Consider the following 21606-nt stretch of genomic DNA (forward strand, 5'->3'; position numbering starts at 1 on the left):
TTTTCTGTGCACGACGTACATGGTTATACTCAGTTTACGTGAAACTTCATACTGCACCAAATTTTAACCAACATGTACCACGTTTCGTCCATTGACGGGCAGGGGCTTTGTCCCCTTTGTATCAGGCGAAATTTTCACAAACAATTACATTAGAGCACGTACCAGTTTAAGGGGGTGAAGTCAGCCGCTCGTGCGAGGCTCTCGGGCTGCCAACGCAAGGTTTCGGCGTGTTTGGATCTTTGGAGTGCAGCTGCGTGAGCGGGTGTAACGTGTCCTCCGGTTTGTGGCGGGGACTGACTTGGCTAGCCTCGGTGGCAGACGACAAGGTTCAGGGTGCATCGTCTTGGCTGCTAATCTAGTGCGGTCGGCCCTCGTGCGTGGGAGGCATGGTTGCGGCAGGGGGCTCTGGGATAACAGTCTCGGGTTTGGTCATGGTTGTTTGGTCTTTCTGTCAATAGTGGGGCTTCGTCACTTTTGTATCAGGTTTTCGTCTCATTTTTCGTAACTGGCGATTCTATTTCTTCTACGATGAAATGCAGGAATTCCTTGCCTCTTGAGTTGTCCGAAAACAACAATACAACATCCTTCTTTTATACGATTTCATGTTATTTAGGAAAGGCTAGGAAAAAAAGGTCTTCTTGTGAAGAGAGCATTTCTTAGTTAAGAGAAGACCCGAGCCTTCTCTTTATTTCACATCAGAACTCGTCCTATGCAGTGGCGATACCAAGACTCTAATCCTGTGATGTAAAATACACTATCATGTATTGTTTTTTTTAACCTTTACCTTATTTCTATGATTGTTCACATAAATTTACATTGATTTTGCTAAAGAATTGCGTGGTCAGTTGACCACACAGCCTTGCAAATGATAAAAAGGCGAGGTTAAGAGAAGGCCGAGGAGTATGTTATTGGAACACGAAAGTAATACCACTGAATTCAATTCGTATTGATTTTTTTAGTACTCCCTCCGACCCATATTATTTGTCTCATATTTGTCCAATGTATCTATGTTAAAAAAACGTCTAGATACATGTAATATTTCGACAAGTAATTCGGTTGGAGAGAGTAGCATAGCTTGGATACAAGTGCCAAATATAATTTGTCCAATGGTTGATCAAAGTTTCACGTAAAAAGTCATATAATTTGGAAACAGGGAGTATTGTTTGCTTGCCAAAAATACATGTATGATTTAAGGACGTATCATGTGAAAACCTTCTAAAGTTTGAGAACTTTTAGAGAATGATCTTGTTGTAAAGGACACTCGACCAATTTCTTTTTTGATCCCCGGAGTTATCCGTATATCCCATTCCCTTGTCTGATACAACTCTCCCCTCCGTGGTCTCCTGTTTCCCTCTTTGATCCCGCGATTCTCTTCCACATCGACTACCGACGAGGTACTGTTCTATCCTTATCCCCTTCCATACCGTGGAAGCTTCTTCTAGATGTTTCAATCAGCGCACACGCCCCCGCGCGGGCGACCGCAGTTGTACTTTCCCGGCTCAATCCCTAGATTCCCTCACAATTTGGCACAGGCGCACAGCCATGTGCGAGGTTACTTGCCTGCTGTTGTCGTCTCAAACTCTCAATGTGTCCGTTCCCAATTGCGAGGTTACTTTAGCACGGCAGCAGATTTGGTAGAATCGCCAGCGCGCGGGCATGCACTTGGGTTTTTTATTTTCGGTTACCATGGCGAATCAAAAGATCGCTCAGGATTTTTCTTGCGTCTGTTCCGCCCCTTTGCGTCCTTAACTGGTAGTCTGGTACCATCTTTGATTGATGCGGGAATCAGTGTGAAAAACGAACAAACAAAACTATAATGTCCATTATCTTAATCGAATGGTGCCAATTCATGGTGTACAGATTTGTCTGTGAGACGTTTGGTTTTGATTAATATCTTCTGCCTCATCTGTCCTTTTTGTGTTATAGTTTACATTTTGTGGATATGGTTTTTAGCAGATAGAGATGTTCGGAAACTATGGTTCACGACCAAGCAAGCCTTAATACTCAGCATGTTGATAAATCGTTATTTTGAGATGTTCACCTGGTAAGACTGCAGGTTCTCAAGTGTTGTCGATGTCCTGTGTCTTCTACCACAATGAAAGCTAATGAATCCAGAAAGGCAAGGTTCGTGACCCTCCAAGTTTTGAACTGATTGTTCAAAATAATCATTCGACCACTAAATCTTAAAATGAGCATGATCAATAATTGTAGGGGCCATGTGAAATGGAACGAAGAAAACCTGAATGATATCGAGTCAACTAAACCAGTAAGACAGAAAATCGCTGAGCCTAAGACCCCATACCACCCTATGCTTGATGAACATGAAGGTATGTGATTTGGGTCCTGCACACTGAATCCTGCCTATGGCTGTGTGCATCGGTTGATTGCAGAGGCCAGGGGCGTGACCTCCTTTTCGAAAGAAAAAAGCACTGTCCTGCCTTTTTATAGTATAGTCATGAAATTTTTCATACAGCATGCGCTTAATGATGTCTTCTGATATTAAGGATCTGTGTCACCAAAAAGATGTATTGAAGAGTCAGGGGATAAGTCCCCCCCCCATGTTGACGCCATTACATCCGCTTTGATGCAAGCTGTTTCAAGTGGAAATTTTTCAGCCAGAGATAGTTGGGAATCATGTGGCATTGAAGAACAAGCCATAAATCAAGGCAAAGGTTTGTAATCTGCAAAAGAATTCGCATTGACAATTTGTTCAGATATATATTTCCCTTCTACCTTATCCTTTTCATGAGTATCTAATATTTTTAGGCTTGCTATAACTCATACAAATAAAAAACAGAAAAGGAAAGGGATAAATCAGTATTTTGCCTACATGGTTGATCAATTAATCGGATACCATGATATACAAATATTATGTTAAATGTCAACTTCCAGTTGATTTAAATTGCAAATTCAGAAGCTATTAACACAGAGAAAATTCACCTTGTTACCAACTTAGTATACTTGTCAATCAATTGTCATGTAGTATAATACTATCTATTTAAGTTTACGCCTTTCTTTAGCCTGGTTGCTTTTGTGTTCACTCCAATCATGTTTCTTTTCATTCAATTCTCTAGTACTAATGGTATCAAAAGCATAAACTGAATCGTCTGCTTTTGGTTGAAACATAAATAAGTGAGGAGCTATTTTGGTGTATTTACTAGGTTATAGTGCTTGAATAATTGCAAATTGAGAAAAGTTCTTTTTTCCTGACAAGTTAAGTTTTTACACGGATAGTTGCCAATGGCAAGATCGTTTCAAGCTGCAATGAGTTTTGCTATCAGTTTCAAGTACTGTTTGACCCTTGCCTTTTTTCATTATCTTTTGATTATAAGAACGTTTTTCTTTCTAAAAAACATGCTCATTTGTAGATTTTGAAGAACACCGGAAGGCTCACTATGATGAATTCCGCAAGGTGCAGGAACATCTTCAGAAGGGAACCCTGTCTGGTGAAACTGATGAATATTTGAACTCCGAAGTGTCGATCAACAAACCCTCGACGAGTTGACCGGTGGTTGGAATGGTTTCAAGTTAGGGAATCATGACTACTATATATGTTGGATATATTAGCTAGCTTTAAACTGAAACTGTTCTATGTTTTCTTGACCAGCTTGTGCAAATGCATGTTTCCTTTCTTACAACCTCTGGTCTGCTTCTCCCATAGCAGTTGCGGCCTCTTCTCTCTGGTAGTGCCAGGAGGCTGGCGCTGGTCTGTCTGTGTGCGTTTGGCATGTCTTTGTTGCGTTTGTCGCGACATCGGTGTGAGAGGGCTTGGCCCTGTCTGTATCGGTTTGCACCATATTTTATTGTTAATTTTTTTTGAAAGTATATTTTTCTGTTAATTAACTGGACAGACATCTTCTTTTGGCAAAGCTTTTTCCTCGGTTCAAAAACATGTCAGGCAAAATTTTGGCATCGTAGCTGAGAATATTCCTTGAGTATATTTGCTGCTGGGAATAATCTTGTTCATTCACTTGCTGGGCATTGATTGAAATGCCAAAGGCGAAGAGTTCCACACACCCATATTTGTAGACGCTGATTAGACTCGCAAGTGAGCTTCTTGAATCTTGATCACGCTGTTATTGGAGCAACATACTGTTGGAAATGAGCAGAATACTGCTTTTTCCTTGTTTAAGGATGAGAAATACATGGAATTATCCTTGTATGTAGTACCCTCCTAACATGTAACCTATGATTCACGAAAGAAGAACTCATCGTTATTGTCAAAAAAAAAAGAACTCATACCTATGTCTCGTTAAAATAATAATCTGAACTTATCTAACGATGCTTAGCGCCTTAGCCACCATCAAACCCATATGTGAAAAAAGAACAACGAGGCGTTTCAATCTGGTGTATCACCGTATATGTGCCTATGAAACGCGCTATGAAAACACTCTAGAATTTCTTCCCTGTTTTATGGGAACTGAAATATCTCCGGCAAGGCTCCGGTTAAGTGACGGGCCGGGCCCGGGCCGGCCCGTTGGTCCCCAATAGGTCTACCTGCGAACGGAACAAGATAGAACGCAACTCCAAAGTCCCAAGCCGGCTTCATCTCCTCACCTCCCGTTACTCTTCCTCACCGAGTCACCGACCACTCTACCCTCTCTACCAGGCGCTTCGCTTCCCCCAGCAGGCCGGCGGCGATGACGAGCCTGCAGGCGGCCCCGCGCCTCAGACTCCACCTGGCCCCGTGCGAGCCCCGCGGCCGGCTGCTTCCGCCGTCGAGGCTCGTCCTCTCCCCGTCCTCCTGCAGGTAGGCGCGCTTCCCTGCTCGCTCGCCCTTAATGCCATTGGTTCTGTAATTCTGTTGCCGCATGCGTTAGTATTGGACTTCTGGTTGAGTACAAATTGGGACTTCTGGATGTTGCCTCTTCATTATACAGTATGGACTATGGAGGCGGAGCAAATCTAGCCAAGGTTTAAAATCATGTGTTTGACAACAAATAAAGGTTTTAGAGATTTTCGAAATGCGAATCAGCAAGTATGCTGCCAAATGTTAGGGGTTGTATATGTGTGTTTACTACAGTATTAAGCTTCTCGTGCCATACTTCATTGGTTATTGTCTCCAACATACTACTGCTTATCGCGTCTTCTATTTGTGCAGGCTTTACACTCTCATATCCAGACAACTTCCCATTTGCAATGCACAATCATGTGAGGTTATCCATTCACCCCTTATTAAGGTGTCTCCTCCATGGAGTATGTGATACGCACAGGTTATATTTATGGTCCACGACAACTCTATGCATTGCAGATGCTGATGATTTACTGGTAGCTAGTGCGCAAAGCTCCACCATTGCTCGCTCAAGGTTGCTTGCTGCAGAAAGAGAGGAAGCAAAGGCTGTGCTATCGCTTTTCTTAAGGCAGAAAGGTTTGAGAAGTGCGGTGGCTGCACGTATCGCCAACAAATCAGATGGTTTCATTGAGCACCTGGTTTCAAAGCTCCAGATTGCTTACAGATCTCGATATGCTGAAGGTTCGCGTCCTGAATTTGCCATCTTTATACTTGTGTCTGGTAGGTTCTCAATATCTCACTACATGCATATCTATTTTTCAGGAAGGGAGTTGAGCACACCTGAAATCAGAGATGCTCTCCTCCCATATCTAGAAGCTCTTTCTAAAGAACATGGAGATGGTTTGTTCGAGGTGGTGGAGAACTTCCCTGATCCTTTTGCTGCGGAAAGGGAATCCTTGTCTTACTCGATGGTACTTACACCGACAAGCTCCAATAAACAGAAGGCAATTGCTCGAGTAAGCACACCAACCTCAGGGGGAGCCCTGCCTGAGCTAGTGCTCTACCTACTGGACTTTGGCATGGATCATGAGGAGATCAAGAATATCGTGCGCAAGTTCCCAGCATTTGCGTATTACAATGTGGATCGTAAGATAAAGCCCCTGGTGGATCTACTGCTTGAGCTTGGTGTGCCAAGGTCAAGCATACCCGGAATCATCAGGAAGAGACCTCAGCTATGTGGAATCAGCTTAACAGATAATCTGAAACCTATGATGGCCTATATGGAAAATATTGGTGTCAACAAAGCTCAGTGGGGCAAGGTGCTATGCCGGTTCCCTGCATTTCTCACATATAGCAGGCAGAAGGTGGAGGTAACAGTGAGCTACCTTACTGAGCTAGGAGTTTCTAGTGAAAACATTGGCAAGATCCTGACACGATGTCCTCATCTCATGAGCTACAGTGTTAACGACAACCTCAGGCCAACTGCTGAATACTTTCGGTCCATTGGTGCAGATGCTGCATCTCTCATTCAGAAATGCCCCCAGGCCTTTGGTCTGAACATCGAGTCAAAGCTGAAGCCGATCACAAAGTTTTTTCTGGATAGAGAGTTCAGCATCGAGGAAATTGGCATTATGGTGAATAGATTTGGTATTATTCACACACTCAGTTTGGAAGAAAATCTGCTCCCAAAATACGAATACTTCCTGACAATGGGTTACCCAAGGTATGAACTTGTGAAGTTTCCACAATACTTCGGGTACAGCTTAGAGCAGCGGATAAAACCTCGCTATGCTCGGATGACCGGGTGTGGAGTAAGGTTGATTTTGAACCAGATGCTGTCAATCTCAGATAGCAGATTTCAGGAAATCCTGCAAAAGAAGATGGATAAAGCGTGAAATTTCATTTCCAGATCAGCACAAAGTTGGACAAGTTCACATGGAAAAAATGTTAGGTTGCTATTCTGTTATATCTATCTAACTGATGTGGCAGTAGATTGATAATTTCCAGAAGTAGTACCGCAGAAATTTTATCTCATCATGCACTTCTATAGAGATAAACCCACTGGCAGTTTGTTCCTTTGCATGACAGTTGACGAAAGCTTAGGACTTGGATAGGAACAATTTGATATAGAACTGTTGAAGGTTTACATAGTTCACCTAGTCGTTTTTGCAAGGATGTGTTGTAACCTTCGGGAATGCTGTTATTTCTATTTGGATACGAACAGTTTGATATAGAATTTGGCTATGCTTTTTTAGATATGATTACTTATTTACATCGTATGACCTTTTCTACTGTATAAACTTGATTCTCTTTTCCCCTCTTCTTGGGAGTAAACTGTTGGTCATTCAGGATGCTATTTTTGTGTTTGGCTAACCAATTTTTTTCCTGCTTTCGTGTGTATTTTTCAACAATATATAAAATAACTTTAGCAGAACACAGTTCGGCAACGCCAAGCTAAACCTTACTCAACCCTCCTAAAGGGAGTGAAAACCCCAGCATTATGATATGTTCATGCATTTGTTTCTTTTGCTCGTTCCTTCTTTGCCTTTTTGGAAAGTTTGCAATGAAACTATTAACATACAAGGTCTTATCCAATTGGTCATAAAAAAGATGCATCTGTAATAAAAAAAAGATTGTTACAGCTGCAAAATTTAAACGTTCAGCAGAGCTTTGCATCTGTATTTGGTGGTAGTAGTGTGGAATCAAGCAGACAACACGACAGGCCTGCAACACGATGAAAACAAGCAGAGATTGATGGGCCATAGTGCTTAACTACCGGATTATCTGTTATAACTATCTTTCGAAATCAATTTTGCTGTAGATGACAAGTGATAGTGGATACAGTACAGCATGCACGGTGCATCACCAGTGTGACACTAAGGTTTTAGCCTTCACCGACTTGTCATCACTCATTCAAGGCTAGGAAGTACATCAAAGAATACAACACAGGGAAGCCCTTTGATCCTTTTTTACATCAAATCTCCTAGCTTGCCCTGCTTGCGCTGCATATATTGTTCCTCCTTTGCATTGCAGTGCTGTCGAGTGCCAGCCCGGAGGATTCAACAATGTAAAACCTAATAATGATAATAAGAAGAAACACATTACGAGATGCTGAAACAAGGAGCGAAAAGGTGTCTGTAAAAGGTTAAGTTCAGACAGAAATGTAGTCAAGCTGATCAGTTTTACTGACGCACCATGATCCATGAAGAAACCAAGCTCATTGTTAAATGAATAAAAAAAGCGGAACAAGATATAGAAGACCACATTCCAGCTTTAACAGACAGCGAAAAAGGTGTTTCAGTTGCATGTCAGAAACAAGTCAAAGAAGAATATTTCACAAATAAATCATTATTCAGGAACCATATGCTCCCAAATCAAAACTGACTCCCTATAATTTTGTATATTGTATTCCCCGAGTCTGACTTGCTGGAATTCCTGCTTGAAGATATACAGCTGGATTGCAACTTAAGAAAGCCTCCTTTGTTTCGCACCAAGGCGGCAATAACTCCCTCCATATCCAACTTGATAGTTCAAAAGAAATCGAGAACAATTATCAATTCCAGCCAGTTTTATTAGCTATTTTAAGTTTTGAATATTTTTACACATGCATGAGCAAGCCCTTCCTAATTGCGTATGACAACATCTCGTCTGAAAGTACAGAGAAGTTGCAACAGCAGGTTAGCTAATTGAACTACAACAACTATCATTGCTTGCAGCCAACATTTCATATATGAATGATCTTCTAATACAGCAAGTGCTTATTTGGAGCATGATACAAATTCTCACTAGGTCAAAACAAGACATGAACACAAATCAGATGCAGCTAAAGGAATGAGCACCAGCAGTACACAGGCGTGTGCCAATCGCCAAACCATCAAATCATATTTAACTCGAAATTCAGCAGCAGAAATCGAGCATTTCAATTGCTGCCACCATGATTTTGAGCAACTATAACATTTATACCACAGAACCACACAATCAATAATACAATTGCTTGGTAGATAACATATTGTAAGATGAAGTTGCTAATATCAATTTGAACCATTGCAGCATAGTACTAACTGTAAATGGGCAGACAAATTGCAAAAGAAATGTAGACCATTCTTTATGTTAAAGCATCCCGGAAACATGACAAGTCAGAAACACTACATGTGTTCAATAAATCGCTGGTGCCAAGATAAACAAAAAAAACACACCTCCTTTTCCTAGCGTTGCACATTGAGCATCTCCTTGGCCTCCTTCTGTTCGTCCTGCAGGGTGTCACTGGTGTACTTGCTTAGCAGCTCCTTCTTCTTCTTCTCTAGCACCATTCGCTCAATCTCCTTCTCATCAGGGAGCGGCACATGTGCAACAAACTCTCTCCCAGCCTCTTCTCCCTTCTCTCTTTCCCTCTTCTCCTCCTCCTGCCTCCTCTCCTCCTCAACCTCCTCCTCCACCTCCTCGAACAGCACTTCCCTAGCTGCCTCTCCACCACGCCCACCTGCTGCAGCCACTTCGCCACTCACCACACCCTTCATGGCCTCCCGACGCACACGCTCCACGCGGTGCCATTCTGTGACAACTTCATCCCGCATTCGCTTCTCCGCAGCAGCCTCAAGGGGCTCTAGCACGCCATCCTCGTCGTCATAGTACCCATAGTACCCAGCATTAATGCGCTTGTGGATCTCGTATCGGGTACGACGCTTGCGGACCTCAGGTGGCTTGTCGAATAGCTCACGGACGCCGGGTAGCTTCTTGGCAGCACCAAAGTAGCGGTAGCCCGGGCCACGGCCGGAGGGGTTGGGGATAGCGACGATGTTGCCGTCGAGGTCGGTCATGAGCGGGGCGTTGGAGCTGCGAGCGTAGTCGCGACCGCCGAGCTCGAGGATTCGGCGCTCCCAGTGGCCGCGCTCGCGGAGGAGCTTGTTGATCTCGTCGTTGAGGTCCCGGAGGCGGTGCTCGCCGAGGCCCTCGTTCTGGATCTCGGTGACCTTGACGCCGATCTCGCGCAGGATCTCCGCGCGCCAGCGGTCGGCATCGGCGAGGTCCCGGCACTCGGAGGCGAGGTAGGGCCGGCGCTCGCGGGGCTTGCGCTTCTCGTCCTGCTTCATCGTGATGAAGCGATTCAGCATGGACTGCGCCTTCTCCTCGTTACGAGCCATGGCGCCCGGTCGAGCGGGGGCTGCCGGCGGCGGCGGCGGCGGCGGCGAGGTTCGTGAGCTTGAGGAGGACGAGGGTTTGGGGAGATGGGAGGCGGGCGGGTTCGATTGGGATTTGGGAGCCGGGTTAGAGCATCTTCAGCCGGGTTCGATTGGGATTTGGGAGCCAGGGACTGTTTAGAGTCTCTACTCTACTCATTTTTTAGGGGCTGAGAAAAAAAAAAGCTTTTCAACACGGTCCCTAAAACAGGAAGGTCCCTACCTTCCTAAATATCCCTTCCCAGCCCTCATTTTCACGGGTCCGCAGGGGCCTTCTTATTTCTTCCGCGCGTTTTCTTCTTCTCGCTCGCGCCCTTCTCGCTGCTCGTACGCAGGGGCTCGATGCCGCCCATCTGCTTCTCCGCCGGCCCGTCCGCGCCGCCCCGCCGCCGGTCCGTCTTTCCCCACGCCTGCCTTTCCCCATGCCGCCCTCGACCCCCATGGTCACCGCCGCCCTTGGTCGTTGCTGCTCTGCTCCTCACGGAGCAGCGCTGCCCCGCGTCGTCACGAGACTGGCTCGCTCCCTCGCCCATCCCCGTCGCCACCGCCCCTGATTTCCCCAACCTCAGCGCTCTCCGTTCCCGCCGCGCCGCCGCCATTTCTGCTCGCTCCCCTCCCGTCTGCTCACGTCCCGCCGCCTTCCATCTCCTCCCATGGCCGGCGACCCCGCAGCTCCACCCCCTGCCCCACCTACTCAACGAGCACCGCCGGTCCGACAGCCCCCCATTTGCCCATGGTTGCTGCAAAATGGTGGAGATCGAGAGGAATGGGGGAAGAGAGAGCATTGGATCGAGAGGAATGGGGAAGAGGGAGCACTGGAGAAGAAGGAAGAAATAAATAAAGAAAAAGCAAACTAGGACCCACATGTCATAAAGCGAATAGGGGCCGTGGAACAGAGAGTACTGCTGAAGATGTTTGTAAATTTTGGGGTCCTAAAATTTGAGGAAAATCCCTAGATGTAGTTTAGGCACCTAGTTTTAGAGGCTACTGATGAAAATGCTCTTAGGGGAAGAGACGTCTTTTATTTTTATAACACGATGTTGTCTTCAGATACCGGTCGCCTTCCGCGATCCAGGCAGCCAGGCTAGAGAAGGCTGTTTTTAGCCTTGCAATTGTAGGAAATATTTCCTCAAACAGGCCGGCCCATAGCAGACAAATCCACAGCCCAAAACGGGAGCGGGAGGGTGGAAACCGAAACACCGCCGCCGTTTCCCGTTGCCTTGTTTCCCTGCCGGAAAACGCCGCTCCCCGGCCGTAAACTCCACAAATCTCACAAAACACATGGGGCGGAAGCGGAAGCGGAAGCGGCGCGCCTCCAAGGACGAGCTGTCGGAGGAGCGAGCCGATCCAGAAATGGCAGGAGAGGGAGTCGGGGAGGAGGAGGGCCACGATGACTCCGCGACGAACCAGCCGCCATTGATGCTCGATGACTGCGAGGAGGGGGAGGAGGAGGAAGCCATCGAGGGGCTTCTGGAGCCGTTCAGCAGGGGCGAGCTCCTCGACCTCCTGGTCGAGGCCTGTCTCCGGGACTCCGCCCTGCTCTCCCGCCTCGCTGCCTCAGCGGCCTCCGACGCCACACATCGTCGCCTCTTCGTTCACGGCCTCGGCCCCGGTTCCAATTCTGCTGCGCTTGCCGCCGCCTTCGCTCCCTTTGGCGTCCTCGAAGAGTCCCACGCCGTCGCCGACCGTGCCACCGGCCGCTGCCGTGGCTATGGCTTCGTCACCTTCCGCCGCAGCTCATCCGCCCGCCGCGCGCTCGCCGACGCCTCCAAGCGCGTCGGCGACCGCCCCGTCGCCTGCCAGCTCGCCTCCCTCGGCTCAGCCGGCCCCTGCCCCGAAATGCGTAAGCTCTTCGTTGACAAGGTGCCCGCGGGCGCCTCGCGCGACGAGCTGAGGAAGTTTTTCTGCCAGTTCGGCGAAATCGAGGCGGGGCCCCTCGGCGCCGATCATGCAACCGGGCGTTTCCATAGGTACGCGATCTTCCTCTATAAGTCCCCAGGGGGGCTCAGGAAGGCGCTTGAGGAGCCCAGGAAGGTGTTCGACGGGTGCGAGCTCCACTGCCGGCCTGCACACAGCAAGAAGCGTGCAACCGCGGAACCTATAAACGCCGATGGCCAGATAAATGCCACTGGTTCCACGGCCTTGCCAACTTTCCATCCTAAGGAGGTTGCATCAACTTCTGGCATGCATCCGCTTCTTGGATCAAATTCGCCAATGGCAAAGGGGACTAGCTCAACCGAGGTTCTCTTTTATCATAATGCTGGGGCAGGCGGCGCTGGTATCTTGGGTGCATCCCCTCTGGCCATGGCTGTACCCTCTACGCACAGCCGGAACACGCTTGATAGCCATTGAGCCGTACAGAGTCAGAGTGGCCGGTTGTTTTCCATGGGCGCTTCAACTTCGACAACCGGGATGGTCAGGGATCAGCGAGACAAGGCTTAATACATTGTTTACCTTGACGATAGGTAAAAACAACATGGTCTTATGCTAATCAAGCACCAAATTAAAACACAGATGCATTGAGTTTAGTAGACATCAGATACACATTTGCATATATATCAATTAGTTGCTGAAAATGAAAAAGAGAGACGTTGGTTGATTTAAGTCAAATTCATGGTTTACATTACTCTGCTTCTTATCATCCAGCAGAAGGTTCTTTCCAAAAGAATCCTGATTTCGGAATACTTTATGCAATAAGAGCAATCATATAGTCTATGACAAAATGCATCTTTGTCTGAGATTTTCCTTTGGTGTCACTTTGTATAGGGGTAGATAACTTCTGTGTTGACGTTACTGTTTGTTACCAGCCAGAAAACAGACAATATTTGACTAATTGAATTTGCTTCTCCTTAATGTAATTATGGTCATTGGACGACAAGCTACAATTTTTTTATTTGAATCAGGGTTTAAAATTTTGATGAAATTTAGGTGACATTTCTGAAATTTCGGCCATTTTGGTGGGCCTTGAAACTGTAGCCATTCAGTTAGTTTTTTGGGTTTGACTACAATTTAAGCCCAATCCAAAATAGCTCCCTGTAAACCTTCTCTACCCTATAATACAGTATGCTGTTTTTCTTTTTTGAATGAGAACGTATTAATTAACTTGTATTGGACAAATTCTTGTTCTGCTATAATTTTGATAAATTTATGCAAAATTTCATGGAATTTCAAACATTGGAATCCAAAATAGTTTCCGGAATTCCGAAATGCCGGTCATTTCAGTGGGTAACGAAATTTTAAACCTTGATCTGAATCTCCTATTTTCTGCGTTGAAAGGCTCTAGCAGACCCAGGTAACACTTCATAGAGTTCATTTCACCGGAGGCTGGGCAAAGGCAGAGCTAGAAAAAAAATTCATGCCCCATTTTCAAACTTGAATGACAATGCCTAGAGAGTTCTCTCTTTGGTCATTAGAAAAAAATCTGAGCTCTGAAGATGCCTGCTGAAACTGAACAGTTTCTGTAAAACTCCTGGATCCTAAACATGCCCAAAACTATAGATGTTGCAGAGACAAACATGACACAGTGATGCTGATGCTTCGGTACTGTCCATGCATTAGTACCAGACTCGATTTCAGCCACTGAGTTAGGTCTGGGCTTCTGGTATAAGTACCACTGAGACTTATCAATTGAGATCCTTCTTAGAGTAAATGAACAAAAACTGACTTCTAATTTTAATCATACGGGTATGTAGAAATGAAAGCTTGCATGTCAAGGGACGTGGTCGCCGTGCAAGCAATGTTGCAATGAGGAAGCTGAGAAGTCTTGTGCCCCAATGTCCAAGACATGAAGAGCACGCTGCAGGAGGCCTAAGGTATTTCCTGTGCACCTCATTTCCCTCAAAGACTGTTAAGCTGTTGTGGTCATCACAACCACGGGTTGGTGGTCCAACTCCCAGAAGCAGCGCGGCTATACCTTGGGGAGTTTGATGCGCCAATTCTGGTAGGGCAGAGAAGCCACCTTGATATGGATGCACCTTGAAACTTGCCTTCAGCAGTTCAGCTCATCACATCATGGCAAAAGTGGATGCACTTTTTTCAGTATTGCTTTCACGCGACGGGCTTTAGATGTTTAGGTGGTCATATTCTCTGTTGTCATTCAGGCAGGCATACAAAGTGACCATGCTAGTTTAGTTTCTGGGGGCATAATCTGACCAGGACTGCACTAACATGTCATGGGATTCTAAGCAAATTATCTTTGCTGGTGCCGCTATGGTGGAATATGAGAGCATGACTGGTGGATGGGAGAGAGGGTTCTGAATTCTGATTCTCAGTGAGGTCATCAGCGCAAAATCCTGATTGGTTTAATCATTTCAGCTCATGTGATGAAAAAGGCTCCCAGTACTATGGCACCAGCAAGTTGTGGAACTTATTATTTTCACTACAGTGGCTTTCTTGCACAGATGATCTGCAATTCGTCATTGCTCACTGTAGAATCTGTTGATGTTTTGACAACTTGAAGGCTTGTTACTCACATTGCGCTATTTTACACCAACCTTCAACTTTCCTTATCAAGAAAGAAGAGATGGGCCAATGGCTGAGATACGTTACATGGTATTTCTGGGACACCATAGTCAGTGTCTGTACACGCGATAAAGTAATCTATTGAACTACATGACACCCCATCGAGCACACAACACTTATCTGGTGTGCTTGGCCTTATGAATCGTTCAGTTTATCCTCATTTTTGCAGAGGATGAATGCAGTTATCCCCGTTGTCATCGAATGTATCGTCTGCCACCACATCCAGTCTCCCTTTGGCAGTTGAAGAACACTGAAGCCACTGGTGGGCCTAGATTGTAAAGTGCTGAGAAGTCCCTTGAGTTAAAGTTGGGTCTCCATCCTGGTGCATCAATAGTCTGCCTGACAGATTGGCGGAAAATCACAAAGACAAAGCGATGTATTCCTGCTGTTGGCTTTGGACTTTCATAGCTGACTATCTCGTTTCCTGCAATATAGTTATATAATTTCTCAGGGAAAATCTAGATAAATATTATGCCCCAGCTTACAAACATTGCTGCAGAAGTATTTATGTTGGATTCAATGCAGAATCTCGTTGGTGCTTCAAGGTTCAAATTCAGCTTTAATCTGTCCACATCATATATATACTGCAGAGCGACAGTTCGATTATACAAGTTTGGGCCAGACATTTGAATATCTCTATTCAATGGATCATGTGGAAGACAGTAAATATATGCTGTCTACTGCGTTGGTGTACGGTGAGTAATATATTTTTCTTTGCTCCCCTTTTTAGCAGTGGTGAACTGATGATGTTCACTCTGTGGACTGTACAAATAACTAAGTTTGTATTATTAATGGGGTTGGTAGGCTTTTATTTTATTTTATGTCAATGCAAACTATATATGAGTGTCATCAAAAGTGCCAAAAGGTAGGTTCATTACAAGTGTTTATCGATGCTTCAAAACATTTAAATAATGGAAATGCGAATATGAGATGTAAAAGAATGAGAGGAACCCACCATAGCTTGCATTTGCTGATTCTGGAATATCTGTCACCAACCTGTGTGACATGCACACAATTGTAAGCAACACTTCTGCATGGACATTTAAATTCATTCATTGCAAGTGTTTCAGGTCTTACCAGTGAAGGTATTCTCTTTTGGTTGGATTGCTTGGACTTGGTGAGTCGGGATCCACCATCACCTATTGGTAAGTTTGTTATCATTCTTTGTTAGAAGCATAGACTGGAATATTGTGGTTCTAAGTTCCTGCAGTGTATATGTCTAGGCCAATGTGTATAACTTCAATTTGTAATGTGTGTCCGTATGCAAAGGCACTGCTATATTTGCTGACACTAGCAAAAGCAAGTTGAACATCTTTAAAGGACATATCTTAAATATAATATAGAACTGTAAAAGGTCTTTCTCAAGCAACAAGGATAGCTCTTAAATCTTCAGAATCAAGATTCTACCGATACCAAAAACAATTTTTAAGTGGGTGTCCTTAATGTTGTCATGCAGATAATGTGCTAGAGAAGAAAAAAAAGGTGACCTGACCTAGCCCTTTGAGTTGTAGTTAACTGATGTTTTGTTAGACCAAGGGCAGAGTGCTTAACTGTAAATCATATCATATTCAATGCTGCAATGAGGTAGACAGGTAGTTATGAACTCACCAAAGTGTAAAGGTTTCTCATGTCACGGCCAGCAATCTCAATCCTTGGCTCATTCACTACCTGTGAAGGCTTGAGGTCAGATCCATTAGTCAGCTCCCTATTGTTGTATAGGATTTTGAGTGATGCTGATTTGATAAATGGGTCCAAGATATCTCCAACTACGTTGCCTACAACAAGTGGATCCCTTGACATAGTTAGCTATGCTCAGTAATCTTGAGGAGATAGTGATCGAGGGGAGCTAACTTGGCTTCGATGCACTTGGGTGAGGTGAGAGGTGCAGGCCTGTGCTCTATATATACTCTCAGTCCTAGATGCTGAACCATTCGTGATGACCAAAACTATTTGCTCTGGACGCCGTGGTATCTTTAAACTGCAAACAATGATATGGGTTGCCATCACATGAAATATTTCGGGTTGTCCACCCTCTGGGCCTACACCAATAGAAGAAGTGCTCGCTGCAATTCCACGTAGGTGAATAAAATCTGATGTAATCGCACTCACTTATTCCCTATACCTAGAGCCTACTAAATAGGTGCCCCTAGTGTAAAGGGGGTTGCCTTTTGACTTGTCTCCCAGACTAATGCATTACGTTCCTTGTTTTCAGCTATAAACTTCCCTTCGCTCTTTCTGACAGTATTTTTTGCCGGGAAAACCTAATTTTAGCTTAGTGTTTGGGTATGGTTTTTCTGCTCTGTCTTGAAACATGTAAGATTATTGCAGGGATTGTCGTCTTGATCCCAGTAAGAAGAATAACCAAGAGGTCTATTAATTGGAATAAGCATGGTGGGATGAGAATACTATACTGCAGTGATAAAAAAATGGTAGTGGGTTTTCATTGGAACTCTTATCTTTTTTTTTTTTTTGGTGTCTTCTCCTAAGATAATAATATTGATATCCCTAGATAGATAGCACTTGTATCAGCTGGATAATTGAGAATTTGAGATGCTAATTTGTGGTACAGGTGTATGGTCTATTTTCATTGCATGCCATCATCTGGAATTAAGAATCATGTCCAGTTCATCAAGCAAATTTTATAAACAAGAGCTAATCATTTTCACATATTAATGAGGCGGTGGGGCATGGACATTAACAATAATCTCCATTCAATCCAAGTAATTATGCTGTGGATTTGCGACTGAAACGCTTCTCTCTGTTTTGCTGTCAGCCAGTAGTTCTCCTAAAATCTTCCTTGTGGCCTGAACACTCAAAACTGACCGAATGCCTCTTTCCTCAAAGCTGTTGTAAACAGCAAAGGCCATGTGTTGGCAATGCAACACTTTTTAAGATCTGTTTAGATTTACAAAAGTAAATTTGGACAAAGGTAATTTTAGCTTTCGCTCTATTCTACAACAAAGTGTGTGTTTTTGGAACTCATACATGTAAAGCATCGATTCATTTACTTTTTCTTACTAAAAATTATATTTGCCTTTGTTCTGTTAGCATAATATAGTATTATCCTAGATCATGCTGTGTTTTGGAAATTATGCATGCAGCTACATTGCATGAGAACACAGATCTTCTGGAATAACTATACCATTGTGCAAGCTTTTCGGTGTTTTATGAAAATAAATTATTTATTAATTAATCGAAAATAGAATTGCTCAATGTCTTACTCCTAGTACAATCAATTAAGCATATCTCAAATTAAAATCTCCATATCATATACCTAAAAGATTCATTGAATGCTTATTTGTTCAGACGAAATACATCCACACAATCACCTTCTTCAATTTATCTCATGTTCTAGTTTATCTGATGGCATATGATCTTTGAGCATGAGAGCTCATTACCTCTATATAGGTTTTGAAAAAACTTGCAGGAAGTTTATTTGCTCTTTTGACATACATGCCACCCTGTGTGATGGAATATCATTTGCAAAGGATTCCACGATTAGTTGCTCCTCTTTTGTCTTAAGGAGAAAAAAACTGTCTATTGTCAACTTATATGGACTTCTGATAAAAGATGAGGCAAAGGCGTGTTAGATAAGTTCTATTGATCTTGACTAGCAGGGGACCATAGAATCTAATTTTGTTCTTGTACTTTACAGCAAAGTTTATGTGGACTTCACTCTCCTGATACTGCATCTGCATGCTCACCTTACTAGCATGCTGCAGGTCTCCAGCTATTCAAGTCCCGGCATTTTCTGCATTAGAACTCATAAGATGGAGCAAGAAGCTTAACAGCACTATTTGATTAGAGAAGTACCACCGCACCTGAAACCGGAGGTAATTAATTTCAAATGAGCATAGTTGTCTCTGAAATCTAATTAATTGTTCAGTATTTGTGCCACGCTAGCCAGTTACAAACAAATATTTGAAAATAGTTTATTTAACGTGAAGATGAACCTCAAAGCTGATGGAATATGTGGTCGCTTTTTGGTTAGGTTTGTGGATACACAGTCTTGATCCTTGACCGACGAATAAAGCAGTGCCGCCCTTCACGTGGGCATATCCCATTGGTCCAGCCACTCCAATGGTGCATCGAACTCTGAAAATGATAGACATCACATGGGCTATCCAAGTACAGACACGGACATTTGACAGGGATACTTCCCGGAAGGAATTGCATGAAACAGACATGCATATGGAGGGGAAAACTTCCAGAAACGGAAAAGCAAATCCTGTGAGGTTTGGGATTTTCATGGAAAATCTGGTACTTGCTTGGTTGCTGCCTTCTTCAATTAATTGCTGCTGGAAAACTGGATTTTGCTGCCGTCTGCTCCTGTGCTCCCACAAAGAGAAGCTTTCAGAGTTCTAAGCAAGCATAGACATCTATGAGTATTACCTGGAGATATATGTAGTTGGGACATTGAGCCTCTGGCATGGCAAATCTGTTTACTCCTCTGTCGAAGTGAACAATCCTTACATGGCAAGCCAGCAGGACACCATCCAAGACTATTTGTTCGGGCAGTGCTCGCAATGTACCACAGTAGTACCCCTGCATACTAGCCATTGCCTCCTGTGCTATAGTTATAGTGCAGCCTTTTTTCTTCTCGTGATGGAGATATAGGCTGCCATGCCATGCCAGTCTAACCGATCACTCAGAATCTGGGCATGGATGGGGAAATCCTTCCGGAAACGACCAGATTTGAGGATCCAGCCAAGGCCTAACGTCTGATCAGCGTCGATGAGCTAGCATTATTTTGTCACTTGCTGCCAGTGCCAGGTAGCGTGCGTGCGGCATAGCTAGGTACATGTGCTGCAACTTGTAGATTGCCTCCTCCATCTCAGTGTGCTGCCAGTGTTTTCTCGACCCGAGTGCCGTGCTCACAGATGGGGTCATGGAGACATGCTGAAAAAAATGCATAATCGTCGCTAGCTTGCTTGGTCTCACTTGATCCGCTTGTGCTCTGTTGCATCGCCATCTTATCAGTTTCCTAGAGATCTGGAGGAGGAAGATCAGGTCAATGGAGGAAAGAGGAGACGAAAGGTGCTGTCATGCACCCTACGTCGGCGCGACAGAGCGCTTCTAGTCGCAGCAACTAGTCACGAAGTGTCGAGAAAGGTTTGATCAACAATCAAAGCAACATGCACGGTTAATCAGGGTAACTCGGAGTCGTGTCGTTTGACTGATTAGCAAGGGTGATTGTACCTCTAGCCCAAGAGATCTAATCTCAGGTTTGACGTTCTGTGTTGCCTTGATATTAGATATAGTTCTCAATCTTTACGAGTGAACAAAATATGAGGTATGTTGTCACAAAATAATATCATTGAGAAATGCTTTTCAACACCCGTTAATGGAGACAGGTGAGGCACAATCTTCAACCTCCTATATACACAAAAGTTTGTACTAAATCAGCGACACTTTATTATGGATCGGAGGAAGTATCGTATTGCTTTGTTACATTAACCTGAGAATTTTTATGTCGTGGATTTTGCCTCAGGCAGCAGATATTTCCTGAACCAACCGAGCACAACGACCACTCACGCCCGTAGCATTTTGCCTTCCGCGTCCGCTGCGATCCGCGGTCGTGGCGTGGCGGCGGCCGGCTCGCATGGGTTCATTGTAACTGGCAAAAACAGCGACCCCTGAGCTCGCGTAGCATTAGCATGCAACTGGCTGCAGGCATCTGGGTGAAAAGGAGAGCCGTATCATGCCCATGTGCGGCGTAACATCATCGCCGCCTACTTGGAGCTCATCATTCGCAGGTCGGCGTTCCTCCCGCCCTGCCTTTTAGCTTCCCATGGCTTCTCGATAGGCCGAGATATGATCTGACGGTCGCTCTCAATGCACCGCAATGCCGATATGCGATGATGCTTGTATCATATTGGAAATTTGGGAACAATTCTGCCCCTCCTCCTAGTCCAAAGCCAGATCACGGAAAAAACGTCACATTCAGATATTGTTCTGCTTAAAAGGAAGCCAACACTCTCTCGCGGTGCAGAAAACGGAAAGCAACAAAGCTAGCCAAGACATTCCTTCCTCTTGCCTCTAAATTCTCCAGGGAAAAAAAATAGTAAAAATGTTGTTCTGCCCTCTTGTGTTGGCCTAGCTCCATGATTAAGCAGGGCCAGTCGAAAAGAGCTCTGTCATTGGCTGCGCACTCAGCGGCCGTGGGGATTCAAAGCGATCGGTCATGATGAGACTATAACAGTCTATATACACACAATTATATGGTGATCTCACAATTATATTCGATGCGGCCGGCCGGTGACGCTCATGATATGACACACTGAACAAACTCTACTTATATATCTGCTTGGGCTGTTAATTAGGCATCGGGTTCAGGTAATCTCCAAAGGTGAAGAAGCTACGGGAGAACTTATGCACAAAGCATAATCGGTGACGCCAAAAGCAAGAGATCCATGGACTGCTACTACGTGCTCATTATTGACGATTGATTGACTTTTGGTAGCTCTAATCCAAATATATGGACACAGCAGCTAGCTAAAGCTCTACATGCATGTTATGTAGCGGCCTAAGCCAAGATTTGAGCCTTCGAAAGCGCAGATCGACCTAGATGTGCGTGATATCTAGCTAGGGGCCTTTCAAAGATTTGTGAAATATACGCTGACGAGAAGGTGCCAAATTAACCGGCCGAAACCATATTTAAACCCAGATTTTGATCGTTTTTATTATGGTTTTAGCATCTGCATAGCTAGCTTCAGTTAGGCAGAACATGCATGCGCCCTCGAATAAAGGTGGGGAGAATCATGAACCTTTCTTTTCCCCCAAAGGGTGATACCTTTTCTTTGATAAATACGAGCCTGAGCCGAGGATACTTTAACTTGTGAGATAAAGACCAATACGCGTGGTTTGATGTGTGTAATTTTGATGTGTGTTTTGTTGTTGGTGGTGGTGGATAGTACGACAGGACTACGTGAGAGAAGAATGAGAGAAAGGATGGATATGTGTTCGTTCCGCTTGTGTTCCATCGGACGCAGTGACACAGCCAGCCGCTCGGGCTGATTTCGGCCCATTGCCAGTTTTTACCGGGTCGTTCAAAAAAATAAATTCGTGGCTTGCCAGCGCCTTCGCCCTCGTCGTGGCTTGCCAACGCTTGTGCTCAGCGCAATATTTTTTTCTTGACACAGCTAAGCTCACCCACATTGCCCCAATGCCCCATGG

The 21606-nt window shown here is 44.7% G+C and overlaps 5 protein-coding genes and 1 long non-coding RNA gene across 15 annotated transcripts; 4 read left to right on the forward strand and 2 right to left on the reverse strand.

Annotated features, from left to right (window-relative positions):
- Window positions 1–1261: 1261 nt before the first annotated feature.
- LOC100836890 (protein phosphatase inhibitor 2) lies at window positions 1262–3843 on the forward strand. 5 transcript variants are annotated; one of them, XM_010237358.3, is made up of 5 exons: window positions 1262–1394; window positions 2057–2119; window positions 2212–2327; window positions 2505–2672; window positions 3369–3843. In XM_010237358.3, exons 2-5 carry the CDS (start codon window positions 2106–2108, stop codon window positions 3503–3505), a joined length of 435 nt encoding a protein of 144 aa, XP_010235660.1. In that variant the 5' UTR covers window positions 1262–1394; window positions 2057–2105; the 3' UTR covers window positions 3506–3843. The 5 variants fall into 5 exon arrangements, with proteins under 5 accessions (XP_010235660.1, XP_010235659.1, XP_010235661.1 ...); XM_010237357.3 differs by having other exon boundaries at window positions 1264–1394; window positions 2057–2124; XM_010237359.3 differs by having other exon boundaries at window positions 1273–1394; window positions 2050–2119.
- A 678-nt stretch (window positions 3844–4521) lies between these two features.
- On the forward strand, window positions 4522–7004 carry LOC100829312 (transcription termination factor MTERF5, chloroplastic). The gene is made up of 4 exons (XM_003572645.3): window positions 4522–4750; window positions 5102–5151; window positions 5252–5473; window positions 5555–7004. The coding sequence occupies exons 1-4, from the start codon at window positions 4641–4643 to the stop codon at window positions 6625–6627; spliced, it is 1455 nt and encodes a 484-aa protein (XP_003572693.1). The 5' UTR covers window positions 4522–4640; the 3' UTR covers window positions 6628–7004.
- A 479-nt stretch (window positions 7005–7483) lies between these two features.
- On the reverse strand, window positions 7484–10081 carry LOC100837197 (pre-mRNA-splicing factor ISY1 homolog). Its single transcript, XM_003575256.4, has 2 exons — window positions 8929–10081; window positions 7484–7806 (listed from the first exon to the last, which is right to left on the reverse strand). The coding sequence occupies exon 1, from the start codon at window positions 9871–9873 to the stop codon at window positions 8938–8940; it is 936 nt and encodes a 311-aa protein (XP_003575304.1). The 5' UTR covers window positions 9874–10081; the 3' UTR covers window positions 7484–7806; window positions 8929–8937.
- Window positions 10082–11073: 992 nt separating this feature from the next.
- Window positions 11074–14244, forward strand: LOC100829612 (UBP1-associated protein 2B). 3 transcript variants are annotated; one of them, XR_002964673.1, is made up of 2 exons: window positions 11074–12374; window positions 13602–14244. XR_002964673.1 is itself a non-coding variant. In XM_024460907.1 (1 exon), the coding sequence occupies exon 1, from the start codon at window positions 11191–11193 to the stop codon at window positions 12259–12261; it is 1071 nt and encodes a 356-aa protein (XP_024316675.1). In that variant the 5' UTR covers window positions 11074–11190; the 3' UTR covers window positions 12262–12794. The 3 variants fall into 3 exon arrangements, 1 of the variants encoding a protein (XP_024316675.1); XR_002964674.1 differs by lacking the exon at window positions 13602–14244 and adding an exon at window positions 13186–13594; XM_024460907.1 differs by lacking the exon at window positions 13602–14244 and having other exon boundaries at window positions 11074–12794.
- Window positions 14245–14352: 108 nt separating this feature from the next.
- On the reverse strand, window positions 14353–16735 carry LOC100837712 (protein FLOWERING LOCUS T). The gene is made up of 4 exons (XM_003575257.4): window positions 16039–16735; window positions 15508–15569; window positions 15386–15426; window positions 14353–14854 (listed from the first exon to the last, which is right to left on the reverse strand). Exons 1-4 carry the CDS (start codon window positions 16228–16230, stop codon window positions 14625–14627), a joined length of 525 nt encoding a protein of 174 aa, XP_003575305.1. The 5' UTR covers window positions 16231–16735; the 3' UTR covers window positions 14353–14624.
- Window positions 14849–19775, forward strand: LOC112271560. 4 transcript variants are annotated; one of them, XR_002964675.1, is made up of 6 exons: window positions 14849–15125; window positions 15501–15575; window positions 16759–16859; window positions 17204–17359; window positions 18086–18263; window positions 18422–19775. It is a non-coding gene; the product is annotated as an uncharacterized LOC112271560 (long non-coding RNA). The 4 variants fall into 4 exon arrangements; XR_002964676.1 differs by lacking the exon at window positions 17204–17359 and having other exon boundaries at window positions 18153–18263; XR_002964678.1 differs by lacking the exons at window positions 16759–16859; window positions 17204–17359 and having other exon boundaries at window positions 18143–18263.
- The last annotated feature ends 1831 nt before the right edge of the window (window positions 19776–21606 follow it).

Source organism: Brachypodium distachyon, chromosome 3, assembly GCF_000005505.3.
Source record: "Brachypodium distachyon strain Bd21 chromosome 3, Brachypodium_distachyon_v3.0, whole genome shotgun sequence".
Classification (NCBI taxonomy): domain Eukaryota; kingdom Viridiplantae; phylum Streptophyta; class Magnoliopsida; order Poales; family Poaceae; genus Brachypodium; species Brachypodium distachyon.